This window comes from Pipra filicauda, unplaced genomic scaffold (assembly GCF_003945595.2).
Source record: "Pipra filicauda isolate LSUMZ 115617 unplaced genomic scaffold, ASM394559v2 scaffold400_size1120237_pilon, whole genome shotgun sequence".
NCBI lineage: Eukaryota > Metazoa > Chordata > Aves > Passeriformes > Pipridae > Pipra > Pipra filicauda.
This window is the reverse complement of record NW_024104533.1, coordinates 189910-217805: the sequence shown is the minus strand read 5'-3', so window position 1 is coordinate 217805 and position 27896 is coordinate 189910. Positions and strand designations below refer to the sequence as shown.

Sequence of the window (27896 nt, the reverse complement as noted above, 5' to 3'; positions counted from 1 at the left end):
TAGACCTGCCCAGCGGGATGCCTCCTCCCGCTCCCGCTCCCGCCGCGCCTCGCGCCTCCGCCCGCGGCGGGCCCCGCCCCGCCGGCACGTGCCGATAACGGTACCGCCGCTCCCGCCCCGCGGCCGCGGCCCCTCGGGACCCGCCGTGTCCCCCTTCCCTGTCTCACTCCTTCTGGCAGCGGAGCGGGCAGGCTGAGGCCCCTCGGTGCGGAGGAGCGAGGGAGGGAGCTGGGAGGAAGGAAAGGAGGGAGGGCAGGTGGGAGTGGGGGGGTCGCCCCCGTCCCCCCTCCCCTCCCGCCCCTGGGCGGACGGGGCGGGGCGGGCGGCGCGTGACGCGACGCGGCCGAGGCGCGAGCCCGCCCCCCGCCGGCCCCCCCCTCCTGCTCCTGCCCGCCCCCCGCTCGCGCCCCCCCTCCCCTCCCCTCCCCTGCGGCGGCGGCGGGCGGCGGCCGCGGTGCATTGTGGGCGCAGCCCGTTGTTCATTTGCCACCCGACCCGATCCGGGGCCTGTCGGGACGGAAGCGCCGCCGCCGAGCGATCGAGCGGGATCCATTGTGGGCAGCCCCGCGCCCGCCGCGATCCAGGCCGGACCCGGGGCAGTGGGGAGCGAGCGGCCGCGCTTCGCCTCTTTCGGCCGCCGCCCCCGCGCGGCAGCCGGGCGCCTCCTTCCCCCGCCCCGTTCCCGCGGCGGACGGAGCGCTCGGCCGGGCGGGGGGCGCGGGGCGCGCCCGCCATGTTCGCGGAGATAAACCGGCGGACGCTCGCGTTCCGCGGCGGCGGCCTCGTCACCCCCGCGGCGGCCCCCTCGGCGGCGGGGGCCGAGGCCTGGGAGCGGCAGGACCCCGAGGCGCTGAACGGGCGCGGGGCGGACGAGGAGGCGGAGCTGGAGGGGCTGGAGGCCGAGGAGCTGGAGGCCGCCGCCGCCGAGGAGAAGGAGCTGCTGCTGCCCCAGGACGCGGCGTCGCCCCCCGCCGCCGCCGGTCCCATGTTCGCCGAGAGAAACCGCCGGACTCTGGCCTTCCGCGGCGGCGGGGGGCTCCTGGGCGCCCACCCCGCCGCTAACAATGGCTGCGAGGCCGCGGCCTGGCCGCGGAAGCACTTCAATGGGCGGGGGGCGGACGAGGAGATGGAGCTGGAGGGCGCGGAGGGGCTGGAACCGGAGGGGCTGCTGGAGGGCAAGGAGCTCGTCCAGGACGGGGGCTCGCTGAGTGACAGCAGCGACGATGAGGAGGACGGCGAAGGGGGCAGCCTGGGCGACGGCAGCGGCGCCGAGGGCGGCAGCTGTAGCAGCAGCCGGCGATCGGGGGGCGACGGCGGGGACGAGGCGGAGGGCAGTGGCGAGGGGGAGAGCATCAGGCACTTCCCGCTGGCCAGGCCCAAGTCCCTGCTGCAGAAGCTGCACATCTCCTTCCAGGGCTCCTGGCTCAAGGAGTTCCCGTGGCTCTACTACTGCCAAGAGACCGGCCTCATGTCCTGCGCCTGGTGTACTGCGGCCGCGGCCGCCGCCGCGCCCCCCGAGCTGATCATGGCCGGCGGGCCCCTGCCCGGGGGGCACGACGAGCTCTGCAAGGGCACCCGCAACTACAAGCGCACCCTGCTGCTGCGGCACCACCTCTCCGCTGAGCATCGTCTCAACGAGCCCGGCAGCGCCGAGCAGGTACGGCGCGGCATGGGGATAGCCATGGGCATGGGCAAGGGGGCGGCGGGGAGGGACGGGGCGGTCCCGGCTTCCCCTTTCGTATAGGTGGGGATTTTCCGTGCCCACGTGTGTGAACTTTTTTTACGTGACCGCCCATGGTGGTGGTTGTTGCCCGGCGGGCTGGGCACACCGCAGTGGTCTCGGTCGCCGACTCCGGAGCGGGAGAGAAGCCCCCTCACTCTGGGATTTGGGGCGGCTGTCGCGCTGGATGCGGGCAGGCACGTGGCACGCAGGCACACAAACACAGCCCGAGCCGTGGCTATTCGTGTCCGTGCCCGGTTCCCGTTATCCGTCTGGCGCTGGTGTGTGCCGCTTCCATTCGTTCATCTGTTTATCTCGTGAAGCTAAACCGACGATGTGGGAAAAAAAGTTGCGCAGGAATCCCAGTGTCACAGCACTGATTTAAATACGCTCGTTACAACTTCCTCCTGCGGTACGGGCGGAGGGAGGGCAGTGTCCGGCCAGCGACCGCCTGTGAAACTGGGACTCGCTAGCGTGAAATTGGAATTGCCATACCGCGCTTAGCGGTACGGCCGTGGTGCGCTAATCGGATAACTCCGTATACTCAAGTTCCTCGCATTTAAATCTTTTTTTGCCGATTGCGTTGCTTTGGATTGAGTTGCTGAGCAAGAAGTTTGCAGTCGCTTGGTGTGTGTTTGAGATAAACATGCGGTTTCCTGAAAGCCGTGTTACTATGCCAGAGCTCCTCTAACGCTTTAGGAGTAGTGAAACTCTTCTTCCCGTTCTGGCTGAACTTAAAATCATCGCGTTTCTTGGTTGCTCTCATGAATGAGGCAGGGCTTGCTCTAGAACATACGTGGATGAAAAGCCCCTAAAGAATACTCGTTCGGAATCCGCAGCGTTCTGCAGCCTTTTCTCCTAGGATGAAAGTTCGTTCGCTCGATCGCCTCGTTGGCGTTAAACTTGCCTCCGGGCATTAGCTAGTGTGCTTCAGGTTAGGCCAGTCCTTGAATTGTTAGGCTGTTAGCCGGAATTAGTCCCCCATCGCTCCGTTTTTCCCCATTTAGAACTCAGTTTTAATTACGACACTCACCTTGGTTGTATAGCTTTGTCTGGAGCCCGAAATGTAACGCGGTAGTTATATTGAGTTTAATGGTTGAGCGCTTTAAGGAGCTCAGGGTACCTTGGACAAGAGCTGTGATTCAAGTGTTTGGGTAGGATATCAGCATGACTGATAAAATGTTAGGTGAAGGTAGGTTTTCTTAGAGCTACTTGGAAAGGTATGCAAGTTTTATGTGAAACGGCTGCGGGACTGCAAGAAGAACCTTATAGTGCACAAATACAGGTTATCAAAAATATTATTTTTGGATTTACAAATGCAACATTCACCTTCGTGATTAATATACTGCCTTTTCAGTGAGTGTGTTTCTAAGGCAGCTACTGTTACTTTCACAGCAGTAGGTCGTCCAATCTGCCTTTGCTATTCACTCTGCAGTGTTTTAGCCAAACACACTTTCAGTAACTCGTTTCTAATTATGAAACTTTCATTCTTAGTTTCTTTTACCTCTTTATATATGAAAATGTTAATTTTTGCATAACGTTATCACAGCATATTCCTTACTGTCTTGTTGCCTAGTTCCTGACTTCGAGTTGTGAATGATTAACCATGTAGAGGTATGTTCTGTCACTGTGTAGCCTCCTGTGTTAGTAGATGCTGCTAATTCCTGCCGCCTTTGGAATTTTCTCACTCCATTTAAGGTGCATTTAAATAAAACCTATTCCAAGCATTTTTTCCTAGTTAATTTACTAGTTTGCTCTTTCTGTCCTCCTATCCCTAGTCTGCTGTAGAACTGTTAAATACCAGGAGAGTAGAAGGAGGACAGAATATTGGCTTGTTATCACAGTAGCCTAAGAGTTAATATAAGTATGTATTTGAAGATTGTGTTTATTTGAAGACCTTTCATTGTCCTGGGAAGCTTTGTAAAAATGAGCCTCTGCTTTTATACTGCTGATGGTTTAAGAAAAAGTATTTGTAGTAGTTGTAATAATAAACTAAATGGTAGGATAGATGAGTCAGTGGTTCTTTTGCATTGTATTAAAGATAAGGTTTGGGTAAAGGTAGCTGTACAGAGGTTGGTGTTTTCAAGTGGAAAACAGTCCTCTGTGCATCCCTCTGCAATTACATTTTGGAGGGAAGGAATTGCGTTTTTTCAGGAGTCGGTGTAGTTTTCGTTGTGGTGCACTTCCAGGTTACACTTGCTTTATCAAAAATCTGATTAAGAATCTCTGTTTTCTTTCCACTTCTATGTTTAATTTCCGTATCCTTTCATACTTTTAATGGCACTTGAATTTCTTTTGATACGTATGTTTAAATTAATACCAAAACAATAGCCCCATTTTTTTCCTTAATGCCATGATACCAGATCCTTGGAACAAAAGTAGGTAATTTGTACCCTGACTGTATTTCCAACATACATAATGAGGCAGCAAAGCCGTTTAGATTTAATGAAACTTTGGAGAGATCTTTCAGCCTTTGTGTTAGAGACAGCACACATGTATTCTGGACTTGACAAGCCTCAACTGCAGGGCATGTTTAGCAGCTGCTAATAAACATATGGCAAAGTGCCACTGTTCAAGTGCAGAAAGGAAATTGTAGGTGTTAAGACAGTAAAGCAGTGGAAGTTTCTATAGGTCTGTTGGATATTACACTCGTGAAGAAATGAGTGATGATTTCAGTTTATTTTTGGGATACATTTAATTTGGAATGCCAAAATACATCACAAGTGGTTGCAGCTGCTGTAATTCAAGGGTATTGAGCTGTCAGCTGATACTTCTCTCTAAGACCAAATTTTTGGCTTTTTTTCTATTCCAATTTTTAAAATAATCTGTCTCCATATTAAAGCTTAGGGAAATCTATCATCAGCTTGAATTACCTTTGTTTTTTTAATAAATGGACTGTTGTGTTGCAAAAAACTTAAGAAGTGGATGCTTACTGGGAAACCACTGCAAAATATTTTAATTCTTTGATGAATTTAGGTCCATAAAATGCAGACTTATTGGCTGCTGGGGGTTCCTACCCTCATACCAGCTTCTTAAAACATTTTCTCTCTGGACATAATTTGAAGCTAAGCTTTGGAAATACTGCCAGAAAAGCTTTCTCCAGCCTAACAGGCATGTTGGTTTAAAGCAGAAGTTCTCCAAAAGGAGGAAGGCCTTTGATGTGTTATTTTTTCCATGTGAACTGTAATTGTTTGCTTTATGTGAGCAGTGATGAATGTAAGTCGTGCTTCAGATGTAAGAGTTACATTACAGTGTTCTAAGTTAACTTCTTAACTTACTATTAGCAGAGCAAAATGTTGAGGAGGAAGTCAGAGTAAGTACTATTATTTACTGTATTTTCATGTAGTGTTTTTACCTCATCTTGAACTCCTCAATTTGATATTAATGGAACAATTTTAAATTGCTGAGTTTTCTGTGAGAGATGCTATGGCTTGTACAATGGCAGCGGGGCATCATTTTGAGATCCTTTTCCTCTGTAGCTGCACGTGGTTAAGGAGCTACTAATAGCTTATTTTGTTGGAATATCCATTTGTCAGGACAAGAATTAATTTGGGGGCATAGGGAACCTGCTGTAGAGTAAGATGTGGTAGTGGGGATGGGATTACAAAAGTGTGGCATAATTACTTTTCATATACATACAGCTGAGAAAGAATCTGTGGTTAGATTGGTTTGGGTATTTTTTTTCTTCTTCCTGCCCTTGCTCTTCTTTTCCGAGGGACAGAATATGCTGATGGAACAGGAGGAGAAAGAAAAACAGGTTTCTTATAGCAGTTTTTGATCATCTGTTTCTGCTCCTATTAGCTTTTAGGCAAGTTTAATTATTGAATTATACATATGAAATATTAATACATCTTTGGGTGTATTCAGGAGATCTCAGCTATTCAAAACTGAGCATAATATTAGTTTCCTTGAGTAGTCTCTGTTCTATTAGACTGCTTCTCAATCTCACCCACAGAAAGAAGTTTTTGAGTTAGAATGCAGTAAATTCCGTGAATTGAAATGAAATTGTGCTGATTCTTATCTTACATTTCTTACTAGTTTTTATTAAAAGGATAAGGTGGTTTGACGTTGAGATAGGTGATGGGAATACATGGTCTGTATTCTGAAAATATAATTGACGTCTAAGCAAATCCCATTACTTTGTGGTTCTCATCAGAAAAACAGAACAGAGGATGTACTGTGTCAGTAACAGAAGTTTGCAAATATACTGTGTTCCTGTAATTATTTTCTGCACCTTGCTTCCTGTTGAACTGTATAGTATTTTTTCCTGTACAAATGTTTAAAACACTCTAAGTGATATAATTTGGGTTTTTTTCATTTTCCTCATAGCAAATGGCAATTCTACTTGTCACACTTGGTGTACATATGTTTGGTAACTGTTCAGATGTCAGGACTCTATTTCATTTGAGTTGTGGCATTAGGGTTAGCTGCTTCCATACCAGCAGTTAAACAGTTGTTTCTAATACTGCAGTTAGTTTTAAAAATGTTTCAGTAAACCTGTGAGACTGATCTCTTCCCCCAACACACACCCCTATAGCTTGGACATCAGTTATGTAATATCTCTTTTTTTTTTTTTTTTCCCTTCAACCTTCTGGTCTGCTCATAAGTTAAGATTTCAGTCTTGCGTTTCTGTATTGCATTTGTGATCTGCATCTTCTTTATCATGCTGGCTTATCCTTTTCTCAGGAAACAAAAAAAGCCACATTGTAAAAATCAATTTTTTTTTTCACCCCAGCTTGACTGGGTATGTGTACTTGCTCAGTTAAAATGTACTCTATCTCCATTCTTTAATCAGACATTTGTCAAAATTAAAGAACTGCTGCAGATTGTTGTGAGGTGGTTTTTTTTTTGGTTTTGGTTTTTTTTTTGTGTGTGTGTGTGTGTGTGTTTTTTTTAAATTTATGTGGTATTTAACGTGTTCTCAGAGAATGAAATTGGCAGCTATCATAGCATCTACCTAACACTTACTGTGTGAGGTGCAAGTCACTGATGATTGACGAGAGTGACAACACTTCAGGGTACCATAATTTTCATCTTAATCTGATCCAACGTCAGTGTAATTGGTGTTTTGAAACTATGCAGTGCTCCACTGCTGGATTGACAGGAAGCTAGTCCAGATCTGAAATCTGCTGAGAACTAAGAGTGACAGACTTGGCTGTCATATGTTTGAGGCATACTCTGTTTCAGAGCTCTGATCTGAAGGAGTGCTTGGGGTTTATCAGAGTACACAGAAAAAACTAAGCTGACGTTGCATAAAGAATGGTTGCTTGTTTTTACATAGAAACCTAATTGCTTTTATTCCTACCTCTTCACTGAACTGTTTGTCTGAGAAGGGTAGAGATTCAGAAGCAGCTTGAATGTGATAGCAAACTGAAATGATTTCTCAGGAGATGCTGAAATGGCAGTTTCTGTTTTGGTTATACTGGGCATTATTGGCTGCTTATAGATGTAAACAGCATTTTAGATGTAGTTACAACCTCAGTTGTCATTCCAGTGATCCACGCTGGGATTATGATTTGAGGTGATTTAATCTACTAATTCCTGTGTGGTAGAAAACTACTTTTTTAGTATATATACCTGGTTTCTGCTGTAGTCCCAAATTAAGGGTAGTGCTTTTCTGCACCATATATTTGAGCCCCGGTATAGATTATGGGGTCATGACAGTGTTAACATTTACCTTCTTAATGCTGATTTTGACCTATAATGTTGAGGCTGTTGAGCTTTAACAGTACCTCTAGCTCCCAAATCAGTGAGATGTTTTATTAAATGTGGGGAGAAAATAGTGTTGTAGCTTGCAAAATCTGATCTTCTCTCATCCTAAACCATATTGGAGCCCTCCACTTTTGAACTCTCCTTATTTGTTAGGGAAGAAGAGAAATATTGGAGATCCAGTATAAAATAGACTCTGCTGTAGTCTCTGCTCTTGATGGCAGCATATGTCAACCCATATAAGTATGGTCTCAAGTATGCCAGTCTGTGTTGTTTTCTGATTTCCCGTAGCTGCTGCTTTGTAGCAGCTCTGAAGCATCATTTTCTAAATGCTCTAAAATCCGGTTCAGATCTCTTGATGCTTACCAGCCTCTCACCGTCTGAACTAATTTTTAATAACGACTTATTTCTGGCTGATAATGTCACCTTTTAGCAACATTTTGAAGCTGTGTTTGAGATCACATCTTAAAAAGGCTGCATCTGTAAAATATGTACCAGTTAAAGGTGTTGCCACTGGAAAGTTTCAGTGAAGTTTGATTCAAGAAAGTCTTACTTAAGTAATTTAATTGAAGCTTAAGTATTTCTTTTGGTCATCTGCAGTATTGTCTGCTTGCCATCTGATACTGTTTCTGTTTAATCCTAAACCTGCCCCAGTTAGAAAGTAGAAGGTAAATGTTTAATTTGTAGAACTGTATAAGAAATGTATCTGCTATTATATCTACTCCAGCAACACGTTTTCTTTAAAACGTTCAAGACAGGTTGGGAGATACAGCTCTAAGCCTTAGGTATTCTTATCTCAGCATGAGAAAACATTTAGTCAGTTCTCAGGATTCTGCTTATTTGTTGAAGTGGAGATTTCTAGGGAAGAATAAGTGTTTGGATATGTAAGAATCATCTAGTTAAATCTTCGGAAAGAGAGGCTCCTGAGTCTTTTATATACGTGGGTTAAGAATAACAAGTACCTCACACTCAGCTAAATCTTTGCTTACTTTTGGCTGAAATTTCACTTCCTTTGCCCTCAAGGAAAATCTGCTAGTTCATTTTGTTTCAGATTTGGGGGTGGAAGGTGCAGAACGAGATGATGACTCTTAGTTTTCAAAAATAGCTTGTTAATTGCACATTCCTGTCTGCCTTTGTGACCAAGAACATAAATAACAAAAAATTGTTTGATTAAAATTATCTTCTTAAGATTATTTTCATATCCTTATTGTAGTGTTGGAGGATTAAGAAGAGCGTTCACCAAGCACTAATTATGTTTGTGGTCTTTTAATTGCAGGAGGCGGAGTTACCATCAGAACTGAACAATGAAGGATACTGTGATTTTAACAGTAGGCCAAACGAGAACTCTTACTGCTATCAGCTCCTGCAAGAGCTCAACGAGCAGAGGAAGAAAGGCATTCTTTGTGATGTTAATATTGTGGTGAGTGGGAGGGTCTTCAGAGCTCACAAGAACATCCTGGTTGCAGGCAGCCGCTTCTTTAAGACTCTGTATTGCTTTACAAACAAAGAAAGCCGGAACCAAACCACTGTTACCTATTTAGACGTTGTTGCTGTTCAAGGTTTTTCTGTCATCTTGGACTTCTTATATTCTGGTAACCTCGTGCTTACGAGCCAAAATGCCATTGAAGTGATGTCGGTGGCCAGCTACCTTCAGATGACGGAGGTTGTCCAGTCCTGCCGCAACTTCATTAAAGATGCCTTAAACATAAGTATAAAATCAGAAGCTCCAGAGACCGTTGTAGTGGATTACAACAGAAGATCTGTTAGTAGGGATGGTTTGTCTCCAAGGGATCAGAAAGTTGCCAGCTTCTGGGCAACACGAAACCTTACCAACTTGGCAAGTAGCATAAAAACTGAGAACGATCCCTATCCAATTGATGAGGGCCAAATGGAAAGCTACCAAATGAACGACTGCAGTTGGGTCCAGGACAGCTCACCTGAAATGGCTGAAAATGAATCTCAAGGTGAGGGAAAAGTTTTTGTGTGGAATGACATGGGTGCACAGGGACAATCAGTTCAAGAACCTGGAAAAGCAAGAAGGAAAAACCAAACTGCAAAGAGATTTATTTATAATATACCACCTAATACTGAAGAGAACTCAGAAGATTGCTCAGTGTTGCAACCATCAGTCCCATATCCAGAAGAAGATCTGTCATTTATTAAAGAAGAAGCAGGTAAATATTGCTTAATGTGATCGTGTTATTTGAAAACTAAAGTATTGAATGAAGTATTGAATGAAGTACCTGACAGTGTAACTCTTATAAAGGTATGTTGGATAGGATTAGTGAAGTCAGCACAGCAGTCACGTTACTGAATCATTAATCTGATTCTCTGCCTTGGGGCACAGCAGTGATTTTCTGCTGGAGAGAGTAATGGCAGCGCTGTGCTGTGCAGGATGGAATGTGCTGTTTGCATTTGGTACTTGAATTGGGGATCCTTATCAGCTGGTACAAACTAAAATTCTTACATTCACATTTAATCTGTGGTGACTATTAGGCACAAAACCAAGGAGTAATAACTGTTGGCTGATGAATATTAGCTGGTTGCACAGAGAGCAGGGACCTTTATAATTTCCTTCCCTACGCTAGAAAAAGATTTTTGCAGTAATCTCCTTCACCTGAGCGTCACTCAGAAAGTGAAGTCAGCATTCTGCTGATTTTTATTATAGGGGTGTCTTGGAACCTACAAGACAGAGTAATCCTGGCTACTATAATAGAAACACTTAAAGCAAGTTTGTGAAACATTGGACAGAGATGCCACAATGACATATATTAGACAGGAATATATTTTTGTTAAACAATGCTTTAAACAAATCCTGAGAGTGACTGAGTTAATAGCATTTTTTTCCTTAAGGATCTATGATTATTGTAAATGGTAGAGTAGGGTTAAATATCTGTTTGTTAAACAAATAAGGTCACACAAAGAATTATAAGCAGCAGACTGCTCACGGTGTAATTGGGATCTGGGGTAGTGTAATTACGTCCAGGGCTTTGTTTTTTAAATTATTATTGTGCTGTATGAATAGTTGAAGTATGTATTTGAAATACTGTCATTTACCTTTACTGTAATTTGCATCACTTTCTGACGAATTAGCAGTTTTGAAAACATATTGCAGTTTAGGAGTCAGATTAAAGATAGATTTGAGACATAGCTGGAATTAAATTCTTTAGATGTGTCTGTTTCTAAAGCAGGTTAAAATATATGCCTGCTTGAACCATGAAGGTGGTGTAGATGTCCTCTGTCTCCTCCAGGAGCTCTGCCCCTGCCTATGGGGCTGGAGGCCATAGAGAAGCAGGGGTGCCGCAGTGGGCACGTGGTGACCCCGCTGTGCCGTGCAGTGCCAACTGGTGACATATGACAGTCCCAGTCTGCACTGCTGTGCACTACAGATGTGTACCTCCAGTACAAGATACCTCCCTGTAGTTAGCAAGTAGTGTGACACAACAGAGCAGCTCCAGAGAAGCAGCTGTGCTGCGGAGCTAACATTGTTCTGCAAATGCTTCAGGGTGTTTGCCTATCTCAAGCCTTCATCTCTCAACTCTGGGTAGATCTGCTTTAGCTATTCTTGGGAGCGTGCACTTGTAAAGTGAATTTCCTGATCTTCTCTTACTGTCTAAGCTTTCCTAGACTGTACAGGATTTTTCAAGCTGAAATCACAATAGAAGCTATGTTTCAAAAACATGCCAATTGCTAACAGACCTTAGATCCACAGCACCAGGTTAGATCTAGCCTGAAGTAAAGCACCTTTAGACTCGGATAGTGTGGATGTTGAGTCCTCAGCACCCACACAACAAATCTGCTTGTGCTAGGCTACACTACTCGATATAGTTGCAGTGGCATGAAAAAGGGTCTGGAGCAGGAGCTGAGACCTGTATATAAATTGCACAAACATCAAATTTCTGACACAATTTAGCATGTGATTTCTGTTTGATTTCTGTGGGGTGGTTATTCAACCTCTTTTACCAATGGAAATACAGAGAATATGTCTACTAAGTGATGTCACTAGCAACAGAAAGAAATACTTGTTTACCTTCTGTGGAATTCGTATGTGTTCTGTGGAGCTTTCTTGAAGAAATAATGGAGGACATGGGCAGTCAGTAATGATTAAACAAGTTTAGTTCTATTTTTTGTGGATTTCTTTTTGACAGAAGCACCAAGGTTTTCAGTAGCTTGTTATGCTAAAGAATTAAATTACGAAATACATCCGTGTAGCATCTTGGTGAAGAGAACTGTATTGGAGACTAGGGACATAGTGAATGTGTGCTGTGGTGTCTGTCCAAAACCATTTCAAGTTCTGTGACTGAAGGGGGAAGTTTATTTTATTGAGCTGTAAAATACCATCAACTAACGATTTCCTTGGTATTTTCAGAGCATATGTGTTCCCAAGTACATAATTACATTTTCTGTCAGTATTAGAACTCTTGGAAGCCCTATCTAATATTTTTGCAATTATACCTTTTATGAAGTTCTTCTCTGCATGCACATTGTGTGAGGCAAGGAGTGACTGGAAGTAGGGCTTGGTATAATAGCTCACTTTCACCCATACTCTGTGCTTTAGCCTTTGGTGTTCTTTCTCCTCTACTGCTGCCTCTTTCTCTTTGCTCTGCAAGCAGATTCCACTCTCAAACATTCTTCTTTGAACTGCTGCCTCTATGCCCAAGAAAAGGTGGAAGAGGGAGGAGTGGAGAGTTGGAAGAATGTCAAGAATGAGTTGTAGAGTAACCTGCAGGTTATACGATAACTTTTTAGTTTTGGATTAAATTTCTTGTGGAGATGAAAAGCTTACCAAAAATAATATAGGCACTGGGAGGTAAAAATGCAGAAGAAAGTATCATCTGGAATAGATACAAGACAATGCTGTGAGAAGAAAAATAAAGAATAGCAAATTCTTACGATGAGAGCTAAAAAGTGCACTGTCTCTTTGGTTGCTGTAAGGGAAAGAATGAGCTTCTACTGTTATGCTTTGTCACGTTCTGATGGGAATAACCAACACCAGCTGAGGTTGTGAGCTGTCAGTTACATGCAAAGTGACTTCCTGTGTCCTTGATTATGGTTTTGGTTGGTCTGGTTCTTTTGTGAGGGGGGAGAAAAAATACTGTAGATATGGTGGAAGCCTATTTAAGAACACTCCTCTCACTAAAAAAATTATCTCAAAAGCCACTTCCTTGATTTCTGTAGTAAATGGATTTCCCAGTTGGGTACAGCTAGATAAGTATTAAGTAATAAACAATAAAAGCTTTCTGAACCATCTGCTACCCCTCTTGTCCCAGTGAAGCAAACATGTTAAACTGCTCCTTGCTGAACGTGAGTTTTCCTACAGGTATCTGTAAGGATATGTCAGCTTCTTCCTTTTACCCAGTGTTGCCAGTGAGTTTATATTTAACACTTTCTCTGCAAAAGTAGCACTTTGATGAACTTCAGAAAAGCTCCATAAAGTTGAAATGGATTTGAAATTGCATGTACCATCTTATATTTACTTATTTTTGCTTAAGCTTTCAAGACTTCTCCAGTTTTAGCTATATTAATTCAAGTAGCTGTTTAACTAAAATATTGATTGTTACTGCCTATGTCCATGTTTTCCCTTCTAGTTGATAATCTGCTAAAAAAGTCTTTACTGTTTATAGCCATTGTGCATCCTACAATTAACTGTTTACTATGGTAAAAGTAACTGTGCAGTCAGTCAGCATCTCATAGTCAGTTTCCAGTTCATAAAAGCTCAGTGAATATAATTCATCATATTCTTAATGTTGGTTCTTAGGGGTTTTTTGGTAAATTTTCATCACTTCGTGGATATGTTTTTTGTCTAGGCCTGTTTTGGAGTATATGTGTCCTCTTCTCAGGCTTCAGAACAGCTGTGGAGTTTTGCTCATGCTTTCCAGAGCTGATTGTGTTGATTTTTTTAGGAGACTTGTATGCAATACTGCAATAGCTTTATGAAACTACAGCTGGATTATGTGTTACCTTGATTTTCAGGCCAGTTACTGCTGTGTCATGTATTGTGGTGAAGGCAAGGCAAAGGATAACAAGTGCAAGATGAATGCAGCCCTTTGGTGGAATAAGAGGGTTTGTGAATGATTTTGTATGGGTTCTTAAGGAATTTAATTCAGCTTGCTGTAGAAGCAACTACTTTTCAGAAGGATACAAATAGCCAGCTAAACCTGCTTACAAAAAACATAGTGCTGGTCACAGCTTTTGTTATGATGCAAGGGAGGAGCATAACAACTTGATTAGGACTTTACACTATAGACAGGTAACTTTGAAGAAATCAAGATTGATGGACTTATCTGGAAATGCACGTATTTCTTATAGGGATAAACCTGACTTGATTGAGTTACAAAGGAAAAAAACTAACCTAAGAAAACGAAGTGCTTTTCCTGCTTCTCCATGGTAGTATCACTCTCAGCCAGATTTTCCTCAGATCTCCAGCTGATACCCTATTGAAAGATTTTAAGTTCCTTGATGGACCTTTAACCTCTTTTTTGCCCTGTTCCCTATGTAATCTGGTATTGAAGACCTTGTAGGTTTTTAGAAGTCCTCTAAAGAGAGCACAACATCTGAGGGTCAGTCTCTTCCCCGTTCATTAAATTTACTTCTCCTAGGGATGATCCCAAAGACAAGCAGATTCCCACATTTTTATGGTATGGTCTGTCATTGACCGTGCAACATGAAGCAATGTTTTGTGTCTCACTGCTGTGAATTTGGTTTTTTGTTTTGTGAATGGTTTGGGGAAGAAGGTTTTGTGGTGTCTACAGACCTTTTCTGCCTGAAAAACTTTTTTTCTTTTTTGTCTCATGCAATGCATTCACTTTAAAAAAAATACCAATCTGAAGTGCTGATTTTTTTCACTTATAAAATAGTGATGATGCTGATGGCAGCAACTCCATAAGTTGAGATGGTACATAAGAGCAACTGACTCCCCCACACATGTGGATGAGGAAACTTTTTAATATCTTCTGTTTCAGTTGTGCAGCCTTTGTGGGAGAGAAATCAGCAAAACAGCTTTCCCTTTCTTGGGAAGGAGTTTTTCAGGGAATGTTTGGTAAGCAAGTTGAAAAGCAAGTGGATGATATGTTTGGCATCAGTTGGTGGTCATCTGGCAGATGATTAGTTGGTGCTAGATCTGACTCCAAAGTTGGGGCAATATACCATTTTTTTTTTGTGAATGAGAAATAAAAATGGAGAGCAGTTGGGAGCAATAGATAAAGTATTAGTAAGACTGCATTGGCAAAATGTCTTAAGTGTCTGGGGGAGCCTTCTGTTGCAAGAGGCAGCTGAGCAATAGTGTGCTTCCAGAATAATCCTTTTCAGAAGAAATGGGGTTAAAGATGTGAGAAATACTCTGGGAACAAAAGGAGTGCAAGATATTCTTTCCCCCACCTTCCTAGTATGTCAGTGTTGACAGTGCTGTTTCTTCTGTCATGTTGCCTAACAAATCCAGCTCTCTAATAGCAATCCAGATTGTATCAGTAGATTACCACTGCTTTCTTTACAATCCTTGAAAGCTATGGGCTAATCGCTTATCCTGTCTAGTTTCTGTCTTTTTTTTTAATTGATCTAAATAAGCAGTGTCAGAAAAGCTGGTAGAAAAAATAGTAGTATTCTCTTTTCTCTTATTTTGGCACTATTTCTAGTGCTAATATGTATACAGAAAAGAGAAGTTCACTACAGACAACTGTTCTAATAGGAAGTTTTGTATCTTCTCCCTGAGCTCACCCTATGTCCATATCCCTTTCTCTAATGACTTGTTCAGTGACTTCTGTAATTGATCTTCTTCCTTAATCATTCCCTACTCAGTAATGTCTCCCTTTTCTTCCCCCTCAGATCAGCATATTTCTGATTACGGAAAAAGAGTGAAACTTGTCAAACTAAGGACGTTTCTGACTCGGATATGTTGTCTTTTTCTGGTGATGCTCCCCTACCTCTTGCCTTCAAAACTGAAAATCGGCGTTTTTAACTCCTGGTTATCCTTTTTCCTGCGAATAAATGCAGTAGAACATACAATTAAGTGGTTGTGTAGGCTTTTACAGCACTAACTTTTATCACACGATTTTATTTTGGACTGTCTGTCTTCTCAGATTGACATCTTGAAAATTTTAGAGCTGATATTTAATCAGCTTATTTGGATTCTGTTTTTTTTCTTATTATTTTTAGGTTTGTTGTTGATTTGCTTTTTTAAGATCGTGTTACTGATAGCCTCTTATCTGTGCAGGCTAGAAGAATGGGTAAATGTTTGATATTTGGGTAAATGGTAATGATATTTGTATTATTAACTTAGACCTCCTAGAAATCAACTAAACTGTAGAAAGGTATCCTTAGATCAGAGAGAAGTCGTGGTCAGATGGCTTGGTCTGCAGATACAGAACACCACTTCTAATTAGCTTTTTGCTTATTTTTTGTGTTGAAGATCTGCATTACTGCAGTCTATATTTTCCCCCTTTGCACCCCACCCCCAGTCTTCCAGTACAACCATATACATAGTTGCTTTCAGTCTCCTGTCAAGATCATTTGGGTTAAAGTTGATCAGAACAGGTCAGATGATGACTATCTGCAGTTTTGCAAGCAGGTTTCAGAGGGCAGTAGCCCTCTGGGAGGAGGAACTGGAGATGTTAAGAATCACAGGGGTCTGTAACACCTTATACTTGGCTCAGCTACAATTGGAAACTTACCTGACTGTCAGCTCTACATCCACCTGGGGAAGCTAGTAGAGGCCAAGTATTGCACTTCCAGCTTCCAATCTCTGTGTAATTTCTGTCTTACCTGTATGGATTGGCAATTAGATGTTAGAGATGCCTTTTTCGTGGCTTTGTTTTGAACACACTATATGTGTGCTTAATCTAGAAAGTAGGTTTTCTAGGTCAACGAATTATTCTAAGAATAAGCATTAGGTTTAATTATTATCTACTTAGTCCTGTACTATGCAGGGACTGAAGTGTATGTAGCAACCTCTTATCTCTTGTGATATCTGTGCTGGTGTTCTTTCACATTATAGTAGGTTTTCTCTTCAAATTGGAAGTAGACAGATTTGGTAGCTACTATTTACACTAGACAACACCTCTTAAATCTGTTTGGCTCTGTGCTGAGTCTTTTATGCTAAGATCTAGACCTATGCACTGATTTGAGCTCCTAACTTCCCTCAGACTTCAATACCAGCCTTGTGCATAAATGGTCTGCTAATGTTAAAAGTAGTTCTCCCACAAGAGGGGAAAAAGTCATTTGAAATATTTTCATCGCTGACCTTTCCCTGTTTAGCTAGAGCTGGATCAGTTCTATTACGGGGGAAAAACCTATAAAGAAAAAAATCTAATATTTTAAACAGATTATAAAGATTGTTTTATTTTTTTTTCCTCTGCTAGATCCTGAAGCCTGTTTTTATTTGCAGGCTTTTAGCCTTAAGACCAAGTCATCTTTGTTCTTTCCAGAACTGTATACATTGCTTCCTCACTAATTCTTTTGTGTATTACAAAAGGAAGTTTTGCTGCTCACCTAAAAGGAATGTGTAGTTGGCATGTCTATAGGGTATCTGTGTTCTATTCCTTGAGCTGTTGTGAGATGCCATTGCTGGAGTCCAAATTAGCATAAGGAGTTCTTGCCTGTTTTGGACATAACAGCTATTAGAGTCAGTAATTAAAAAAAAAGTTTCCTCACTGCTTTGTTTCTTAAAGGAGAGATTTTTTTTTTCCCCTTTCCACTTCTTTCTTTCTATACCAAAATAGCTAGGTGGAACAGCTAAAATACTGGTATTTCTTTTCCCTCATCTACTTGTTTTCTAAAGCTTGGATGGAATGCCTAGTTTGGCAGTTGTGATTCAGCTTTGCTTGTCATTTGCCATTGTCTAATGGATAGGATAGAATTATAAGCTTCCTACTTGTTAGGTGATACCCTTTTGAACTGTTGTCTTATGTTGGAGACAAAAGCACTGCTGCCAGCTGTAACACTGCCTGAGCAGTAAATGAAACTACTGTATATGTCTAATGCTGTGAGGATTTGTAATCTGTACTTTTCTCCAGTAAAACTGTAAGCTGTGAGTGTTTGAGTGTGCAGCTTTTTACTGGCTGCATGAAATTCTAGTTTACCCTAAGGGAATTTCTTTTCCCGAAAAAATCCTTAGAATGAGCAGTGTAGGGATAAAGAAAAAAGTCTTTGGACTTGTAAAAGGTACAATTTCAGGCTTGAAAACAAAAATGCATCTATTTACTATTAAACCCTTCTCAAGATTTTTCACAATGGTGACATTGGAAATCCAGTGTGAGGACCCAAGCATCATCCAGACAGATAAAGGAAGTCTGCCAGTTACCACTGTAGTTTGTTTGTTTAACATCTGTTTGCCTGTGAGGAATGTAATGGATTTATGAGTTCATGTCTTCCAGCAGACTCCTGTCTTGGGAACTGGGGGCAAGATTGATTTGCACTCTTGCCAGAAGGGTCTTTGCCCCACAAATACAATTTTTGTCAAATGCCTAGTGCAGCTTCATTGTGTACTATTTATAGCTCTCTTCTTTGTGCTCTGCAGTAGTGATTCCATGTTCACTGATGTAATTCTTACTTGTTACAAAAATATAGAATTATCACAGAGTCACAGAATATGCTGAGTTGGAAGGGACCCACAAGAATCATTGAATCCAACCCTTAGCCCTGTACAGGACCATCCCCAAGAGTCACACCATGTGCCTGAGAGTATCATCCACACTCTTCTTGAACTTTGGCAGGTTTGGTGCTGTGACCACTTCCCTGGGGAGCCTGTCCCAGTGCCCAACCACCCTCTGGGTGAAGAACCTCTTTCTGATATCCAACCTAAACCTCCCCTGACACAACTTCAGGCCATTCCCTCAGGTCCTGTCACTGGTCACCACAGAGAAGAGATCAGTGCCTGCCCCTCCTCTTCCCCTCACAAGGAAGTTGTAACTGCAATGAGGTCTCCCCTCAGTCTCCTCTTCTCCAGGCTGAACAGACCAAGTGACCTCAGCTGCTCCTCATACGGCTTCCCCTCTAGGTCTTTCATCATGTTCATGGCACTCTTTTGGACACTCTCCAATAGCTTTATATCCTTATTATATTGTGGTGCCCCAAACTGCACACAATATTCAAGGTGAGGCCAGTGCAGAGCAGAATGGGACAATCACCTCCCTTGATCAAGCAAGGATCTTTTTGAGACATTGATCACTTCCGAATGGTTTTGTTCTTTTAAAGAGGAAAAGTGGATGCAAAGACAACATGAACTGCATGAAGATCTTGTCCAAAGCCCAAATGTAAATATACAAACTAGTCTTTTAAACTGATATATTCCAAGTAATTATGGTCTGTTGAATTGATGTGGTTATGGAGTAGTGGAGATGATTATTCAGAAAAGGGTTTAGACACAACTGTAGGATACTTTACATAAATAAAGGTATTTTAAGCACTTTATATATACCACAGAGTTATTTTAAGGCAATAAAAAAAAATCATACCTCCAGCAGAAAATGTTTACTTTTGTACCAACTAGACTGCCTGTGGCAGACCAGATGAAGTCACTGCCCAAAGCAGTTATAAAGAGAATCCAGTGGAAAGCCTTGTAGCCCTGTCATGATAATAGTGAAGGAATAAAAATCCTTACCATAAAAGTTCCTGTAGTATGAAAAAAGCTTTGAATTTTTCTCTGGGTGAGAAGTGGTGCTGTGGAGAATAGTTCAATGATCTCATTTCATTGAAATTAAGAATGCAGTTATTTCTTAGTTTCAGTATTGAATACTGTGAAAAAGTACTACTATTACTATTTTAAGGTTAGAAACTTCTTTGTCACAGTTAAACAATACATATTTTGCGAAACAGCATGACTGATTAGAACCCGGGAAGCTAAAGTAAGACTGTCTTTAATAGCAACCTCAAGTGACTTCAAGTATGGTCTGCTGCCGGGTACCTCAAGTGACTTCAAGTACGGTCTGCTGCCGGGTACTTCCAGTGACTTCAAGTATGGACTGCTGCCGGGTACTTCTGGTGACTTCAAGTATGGACTGCTGCCAGAATCTTGGCCAAAAGAAGCTTGGGAAAATGGTAAGTATATCTGATGGAGAGAAGTTTCTTTTTTGCCTCTCATAGGGGTTCTTTGTCTTCTGTGTCACTGCTTGTAATATTTGATTAATTTGTTTGAAGGTTTATAAGATTATGTAAACACTTCATCTTCTTCCATATCATTTGCCTTTCTGGATAATGTAAATATGAGGATTTCCTCGGAGGGAGAAAAAGGAATTCAGATGTATGGAAGAGTAAGAACAGAAAGTGATTAATGTCAGCTCTTTTATTGTGTCTGAATGTGAAGATACTTGAGGTCTTTAATGACCTGGTAGCTTCCTCCCGTTTTCTAAGATAATTACAGATATATGGTGTTTGAAATTGAACACTTGGATGATGGAGATAAGAAATTAAATATAATTTTAAAAGGAGATCTCAGCATATGTCTCGCTATCAAAATAAAAACTTCATTGCAATAAAGATTTTGAGTTCTGTGCAGCTGTAATTAAGCCTTCTTCTGTCAGTTCAAGCAAGCAATTATCTGTAATTATTTTTCTGTCTGAAAACCTCCCAAAAACACCACTGCATCTAAAACAATTGTTGCTAGATCCTTAAAATATATGAAGTCTTGGATAAAAGGAGGATCTTAAGGCCTGGGTAATAATAATGCTTACCTCTTCTCTGTAACTTTGAGCTATTACTGGGATGTGGTTTATGGTTTACTTTAAATTATTTGGGTTTTTACAGTGGAAGATGTGCATAGGACTTACTTTTCTTGATATAAGCTATTATGTGACATTATATTGGCATGCAGCTTGCCTGAGTGCTCCAATATACCAAAGCAAACTTCTGAATGTTAGCAAAACTTAACTTCCATATTATGATGGATTTTGAAGCTCTGAGGAGGCAACTCTAGATGAGTTGGAGCCCATGTCTGTGGCCGTGCCTGTGGCCCATGCATGTAACACACAATTACTTGTGTTTTCTTTCTCCCAGCCTAAAAATGAGAAATTCTTGTTCATAATCATATAGCCTGAGTCAGTGCTTTTTGGGTGCTTCTAGATGGTTATGATTATGTTCATAAATTATCTCACCTGTAGTATGTTTTGAGCCAATATCATATTCTCAAAATCATCTTTATATTCCTATGTGACCTTCTCCACGTCATAGCATCCTGTGTTCTTCTCTTTCACACAGTAATAGGCAGCTGTAGCAAACCTGTTTTGCACATATCCTTTGAGCAAACTGTGTTACCTGTGGTGCAAGGATATGTAAAGAGCTCCCCTCCATCATAAGGAAGAAGTGAGATATTGCTACTTCCAGAAGTTTCTTTTCTGCTCTCAATTTTTTCCTACTGTTAGACCAAAGTAGAAAATAGATAAGATCTGAACCAATAACTTTCCTTTTCAGCTATTTCAGAATTATGCTAACTCTTATTGTCCTACTCCTTTTGTCAATATTCATTCTTGCTTAGTTACACCTTTTTTTATTGATTTGTCAAGTCAGATCTTGGCAGACAGTTACTGCATGTAATTCTAAATAGAATATTGGGAGAGAAGATTGTAACTGTCTAAATGCTGCAAAGTTAGAGGGTTTCTAATCCAGAAGAAAATGTTTTCTGGTATAGATGACCTCTAGAAAAGTGGAATACCGCTAAGTTGTAGTTAACTTATTAATGAAATAAGATGATTTTTCAGAGAATTGATTAGTACTTCTGTAGTAAAAATACTTTGGTTACAAGTAGGTGTTTTTCTAGCAGGATCATACAGGCAGAACTTACCATCATTTGTGATTTCTGCAGACAGGCATTGTCCTGATTTGGCTGATGAAAAGTCATGTGGGTGCTTTATTGTTTTGGCACCTGTTTATTTTTGTGCAACAGGCAGAACATACTGAAATATTTTTTTGTGTGTGTTTCATTATCTTTTCTCCTGATGGCTTATTATCTTGTAGGCGATTCCTCTGCTTTAATCATGAACAAGTTGAAGTGTCCACACTGTAATTATGTAGCCAAATACAGAAGAACACTAAAGAGACACTTGCTCATTCACACAGGCGTGAGATCTTTCAGTTGTGACATCTGTGGGAAGCTGTTTACACGAAGAGAGCATGTAAAGAGACATTCCTTGGTAGGTAATTGCAAGTGTATGTGTGTCAAGTGGGTTTTTGGGTTTTTTTGCATGTTTTGGTAATTGGAAGAAATGCTATTCTCTGATTTGTCATAATGTAAATTGTTTTATCGTAATCTAAAATGAATGAAGATAAACATCTCTTTGTGATAACTATACATCTTGTGTTCTCAATGGAAAATGCAGTGTCAATTAAGAGAGTCACTGGAATTCTAGTAACTTCAAGATTATTTTGAAAGTGACATGATATAAATGCAGTATATGTAAGTATTCTGTAGATAACAAAAGGCATTTTTGGCTTGGTGTTGCTCAGTAGAATAGCACATCTTGTTCTATAATGCTGCATCATCATCTTCTGTGAGGGCACCCTGTTAATTCAGCAACTGCACAGTATCTTGAAGTAGTTCTGAAATGTTTATTTCCCAACTAGACAATGCTATAGTATAGTATCTGCTTTAAGATGTAACCAAGAACGAAAAATATCTGATGCAGAAAGTAAACATCTGTCTGACAGACTACCAATGCCATAATCAGCAGTTCAACTTGCCCTGTCCTGTGCATGTTGCATAACTCAGGATTTGACTTGAGTACTTGTTTATCTGAGGAGCCAGAGAAAGTGTTATCTGTCTTGGGTATTTTGCAGGTACTTTGTATCTAGTCTGTAAGAAATTGCCTTCATTATGATATTTACTGTACAAAATCCAAGGGGTGTTTTAGGGGAGTAATAAGAACAAGATTGTATTGGTGGTGAAAAAGTAATAACATTTCTCCAAGCTGTGATTTTTTTAAAAAAAAATCTAATTTTGCAACATGCTTTGTAGATAGACAAAAGAGGTTAGTACATGGAGTGGGGTAAAGTGCACTTCTCCAGAATGCTGTACCTGGGTTGGGGCAACACCCCATATCAGTAGAGGCTGGGGGATGAACAGATTGAGAGCAACCCTGCTGACAGGGACTTGGGGGTGCTGGTGGATGAGAGGTTGGACATGAGTTGGCAATGTGAACTTGCAGCACAGAAAGCCAAGTATATCCTGGGCTATATCAAAAGCAGCGTGGCCAGCAGGTCAAAGGAGGTGATTCTGCCCCTCCACTCTGCTCTTTTGAGACCCCACCTGGAGTGCTGCATCCAGCTCTTGGGTCCCCAGCACAGGAAGGACATCAACCTGTTGGATTGGGTCCAGAGGAGGGTCATGAAAATGATTGGAAGGATGGAGCACCTCTCCTTGGAGGAAGGGTCCTTGGGTTTTTTCAGCCTGGAGAAGAGAAGGCTTTGGGGAGACGTAATTGCGGCCTTCCAGTACTTGAAAGGAACCTAAAAGAAAAATGGAGAGAGGCTTTTTGCAAGGGCATGTAGTGATGGAACAAGGAGGAATGTATTCAAACTGAAGGGGGATAGGTTTAGATTAGATGTTAGGAAGAAATTCTTTACTGTGAGGATGATGAGGCACTGGAACAGGTTGGCCAGAGAAGTTGTGGATGCCCCATCCCTGGCAGTGTTCAAGGTCAGGTTAGATGGGGCTTTGAGCAACCTGGTCTAGTGGAAGGTGTCCCTGCCTATGGCAGGGCATTGAAACTGGATGATCTTTAAGGTCCCTTCCAACCCAAATCGTTCTATGGTTCTGTGACTTCGGTAGCTTTCCTCAGTCCTTTTAGAATCAGTGGACCATTTTGCTCTCCTCGCAAAGGTGTTCTGTAAGTCTCCATAGCCTCCCTGTAGTTGGCTTTTTGTTCCTCAGTGAGTAGAAAAAGTGGAAAGCTTCTGTGCTTTCACGTGGATGCAGAAAAGAGCTTTTGATCTAAGTCTTCCAAACTTTCCTTTCTAGCTTCTATTATAATGAAATTGAGTTTGTTAGCCAGTAATGTTATTAAAAGTAGGTAATAACGTGAGTCATATCAGGATATAATTCTAGAAGATGTTTATAAGACCCCTGTAGTAATTTTTTAGTGTTTCTTGAACTGCTCTACAGGTAATGAAGGCATATGTTAATAGCTCCTGTGTAAATTTTAGAACCAGCATCTTATGTTCTGCTGGACTTTGCTAATATTAGATACATTTCTTTCCACCCTGCCACTGCTGCCTTTCTTCACCTCCTGCACCATCTAGTGAAGGCTTAGATGCCGAAAGAACCAGGAGTACCTGTGATGTTACTGAGTCTGAGGAACTGTTGTGCCTGTAGGTGACTGCAGTGAGGGAGGTGGTGATGGTGCAGGGCAGCTCCATGGGGTGGCAGAGGAGTCTGAGGCGTTATCACCTCCTTGATGGCCATATGCAGCAGCTGCTCCTTCCTTTGCAGCTCACTGGAGAAGACAGCAACACTGGGAGATGGTCAGTTTACCAGGAAGAGCAGAGTGGGACTTCAGGTTTCTGTCCTGCAGTATCTGACCTGATTTTTTTTCCCAGGAAAGGAGTTGAAGTCAGACCGTGAAAATAGCTATAGAATGAGCTCAGCCTAGTTGTGTGCTTTAACTGAAGTGTCCTTTCCCCATTGAAGACTGAATACTTTTTCTTTGTTTGTTTTTTTCCCCCCTCCTTTCCCCTTTCCATTCAACAAATCTCAAACGTTCTGCTTTATGTAAGTCTAGAGGCTGAGGAAAACACATGTATCAGCTCTACAGATTATACAGCAGGACTGAAGTAACTAGTTGTATCTTGACCTGATTTTTTTCCCCTCATCTGGATGGTAATTTCTGTTTTATCTAAAATGGCAATTTTTCAGTGGGACTTCAAATGAGGTATTTAAGCAGCAGATACAAGAAGGAACTCTTCAACTTAATTTTTAGTAGATAGTAACTAATATACGTGGCTGCTGAATTCAGTTACATGTACAAGTAACATACTTCCAAATTGAAAATTAAAATTTAGTCAAATTAGTCAACAACAACCTTTTAACTTTACACACAGGCTCACATACAGACAAAAAACTCATTAAAGGGACCTGGAAAGTTGATATTGGTTTTGGTTATGTTGGGATAAAGATGTTGTGGAAGAAGGATTTTGCTCTTTGAATTCACACAGAATTTAATAACTCTTGCTCATTCTAAATTTTTCTAGAACTTAAAATTTTAAAGGCAGTTTTCTAAATGAGATGTTATCCTGTGTGCAGTGTAAGTGCTGTTCTCATTGCCTTTGAGTCTTGCTCTGTAGGGTGAGTAGTTGTGGACTGAACACTCACCTGTATACAGAACAGGCAGATGTTCAGTTTGGTTGTGGGAAATAGCTCATGTATGTTGAGGAATACATAAATAGATCTCTAGTAGTCCTTCTCTTACTCTGAACAGTGTGAGTATCTCTTGGAAATGTTCAAAAAGAATTTTTGTATCAGTAATTACTATTCTTATTATCAGTAGTTTTCTAGTACTGTATGCAAATGTAACTTGCTATGTGTATTTTCACCTGTTAAAATTTCTCTTCCACAGGTGCATAAAAAGGATAAAAAGTATAAGTGTATGGTGTGTAAGAAGATTTTCATGCTAGCAGCCAGTGTTGGAATAAGACACGGATCACGACGTTATGGAGTTTGTGTAGACTGTGCAGATAAATCTCAACCTGGAGGGCAAGAAGGAGCAGACCAGGTGCAGGACACAGATTTCCCTAGGGATGAAGAATATGAGGAAAATGAAGTGGGAGAAGGTGATGAGGAGCTTGGTGATGATGTAGAAGAACAGAATGACCAGTCCCGATGGGATGAAGCTGGGGAAGTTTGTATGCCTTTAGATGACTGACAGAGCATATGACTTCAGGGTGCTGCAAATGGACACTGTATGGATTGACTATTTGACTATATGAATTTTGGGACTGAAGGCTTGCGAAATATGGTACAGGCTGGATGGTAGTTACATTGCTGTGAAAAATGTAGGGTCAAAGCCTTATAGCAAAAAAAGGATTATTAATTTTTTTATGATATTTGCACAGGACTGTACAGCATACAACCATTTGGTTGAATTATACAGAGTCCTCACATCTACAGTCAGTTATCAAAAGAAAAATGTATTTTTTATTATTTATAGGCTATAGCTACTTGGGTCCTATTCAGACATAGTAGTAACTGTAATTATGTTACACATTCATGTATCTGTTAACATGAATGAAGAAAATTACAACTTTGTATGGAAATACAAAGACAGCTTTCCCAAATCCACTTCTACTATGGTCAGTGAGTCAGCGAAGGTAATTTGGGGTAGTGGCTCATTTTCCCCAAGCACGTCTTTGCCATACAAATTTTATCCCTTCCATAACCTGAGAGGTGAAAGCCAATCATTTAAATATGCGTCACAGATATTGCCAAAACCATACTGAAATTTGGTTTGAAAACTTTTGGCTCTGTGCTGGCAGGTGGTATGGGTGATAAGCACTGGAGAAGTTGTTAATGGCATTAATTTAGCATCTGTTTTTAAAGAAGGTTGTTGTTGATTCATCAGTTTCAAAATGATAACGCAGAAGAAATGACCAATAATGAAAATAATAGACTGGTCAGAGCATGGGTAATTCTTGTGCCACTTGTAGTCAAAAGAAACAGTTATGCTAAAAGGTATCTGATGTAATAATGTTTCTTCCCACTAAGGTGCCCCTTCTCAAACTTTTTGATTTCCCTGGTGTATACCTCAGTCCCACAAAATAAAAATACAAGGAATGGAGAAAGTGTCATATTAAACAACTCTTTGGTCAATAATTTCTCACTTGTCCGCTTTTTGGCTAGTTTGTGATGTGAATTGAACACTAGGCTATTTTGCCCATCGTTCATCATTAAAATGAACACAAACTATTTTTTATTCTTTTGTACTTAATGGGTTGTTGCTAGTATTTAATATAAACCAATTACATTTAATTTGCTCATTTGCTGGAATTATTTCTTTTAAGAAAAACAAAAAGTCCAAAGCAAAATAATACTCTTTGAGTTGTCCACTTTTCAGGGGGATATGCTCCCTATGCTCTTTGCTTCAGATTTTCTAGGAGGCATTGAAACTTGAATTTTTGTAGCCATTAGACTTTTTTTCCCCTAAGCTTGTAATATTGTACCAATGATTTCAGGCCCCTTTTATAGGGAGGGGAGGGCATTACACCTTCACCTTAAACTCCTCTGTGTTGTCTAGCCTAAGGCAAACAAATTCAGGCAATCATTGGAACAATACATCTGGTGTACTATTATGTCACAATGAGTAAATATGCAGAGCATTTATCATGACACATAGCTAGGCCAGTGTGACAGTACTGTATAAAAACCAATTGAGGGTCACCATATTTTTCAACTTTGTTTATTTTAAAATGAGTATATTTTTTTCCTATTTTATATCAGGTAACTAAATTATGGTAGTTGTGTGGATAACTTTGAATTATGCTTTGACAGACAAAATCTTACTGGTGCTCCATCTGATCAAAGTCGGTATGTATTTAAAGAGACAAGCTTTACTGTTGTCCATAGAACAGTAACATGATGTTAAGGCATTGTTTTTGCTGATTGAAGCTAAGTTTGAACTACAGTTATATGGGAATTAAAATGCTTTTTTTTATCATCCACTTGTTTCATTGGTAGCTTCCACATCATTGTAAACCTGACGTGATTAGTTTTTTTTGGGGAGGGTGGGAAGGGTGGGGTGCCTTTTTTACACTGAAGAATACATTTTATTCTCATTGTTCTAGACTGAAATGAGTAATGTGTAATCCTGGTGGGGTCCAAAGTAGAAATTAGTTGGGCAAAAATGATATGAATTAAAAAGTATTTTAAACGTTAAAGTAATGTTCTGCTTTGTGAATATGTAAGTATAGCATAAAGATTTTTCCATCCCGTTTATCCCTTTTAAAACCATAGTTTACAATTGGTAGATCTGTCTATATATATAAGTATATATATATATATCTGAAATTCACCTAAATCTGCTTTATTAGGATACTGCTCACTTAATACTTAGAAACTGGACCTGGCTCTACATTCTTAATGTATTTTCCTTTTTTTTTTTTTGTTTTTGTTTTGTTGAGTTTTTTCCTCAAGTATGAACTTATTCTCTTGGAATTGAATCTTCTTTTACTACTTAAATCATTTATGTATATCTGGTAAATTATGACCAAATTTGTTGTTAGACTGCATACAGTAAATCGAAATATACACTTGGTACACTACAGAATTGTTGTGCTTTTGTTCCGATTATATTTGAAAAAGCAGGCTTTAATAGACATTTGGTATTTATAAATATTCAGTTATTATTCACTGACCTTAATATTCTGTTGCATTGTGACAATCATGTCCTTGGTAACACTTAACTGCTTACTTTTAAAAGTTGCATGTAATTGCCCATGGTAGGATTGGAGGGAGAGGGATGACTGTCTTTAGCGACTGATGTGAAATACTTTAATG

The 27896-nt window shown here is 41.0% G+C and overlaps 1 protein-coding gene across 1 annotated transcript; it reads left to right on the top strand.

Moving 5' to 3' along the window:
* Positions 1-386: 386 nt before the first annotated feature.
* ZBTB10 (zinc finger and BTB domain containing 10) lies at positions 387-27663 on the top strand. The gene is made up of 5 exons (XM_027750700.2): positions 387-1657; positions 8706-9603; positions 19286-19459; positions 21371-21546; positions 24964-27663. The coding sequence occupies exons 1-5, from the start codon at positions 734-736 to the stop codon at positions 25267-25269; spliced, it is 2478 nt and encodes an 825-aa protein (XP_027606501.1). The 5' UTR covers positions 387-733; the 3' UTR covers positions 25270-27663.
* Positions 27664-27896: the final 233 nt, after the last annotated feature.

What these genes read in the sequence shown, in the direction of transcription:
- ZBTB10 (XM_027750700.2), top strand. Translation starts at nt 734, where the DNA reads ATGTTCGCGGAGATAAACCGGCGGACGCTCGCGTTCCGCGGCGGCGGC. An exon ending in AAAAGAAGCTTGGGAAAATG is followed by an intron (nt 19,460 to 21,370) that starts GTAAGTATATCT and finishes ATTATCTTGTAG; the next exon opens with GCGATTCCTCTGCTTTAATC. An exon ending in ATGTAAAGAGACATTCCTTG is followed by an intron (nt 21,547 to 24,963) that starts GTAGGTAATTGC and finishes TCTCTTCCACAG; the next exon opens with GTGCATAAAAAGGATAAAAA.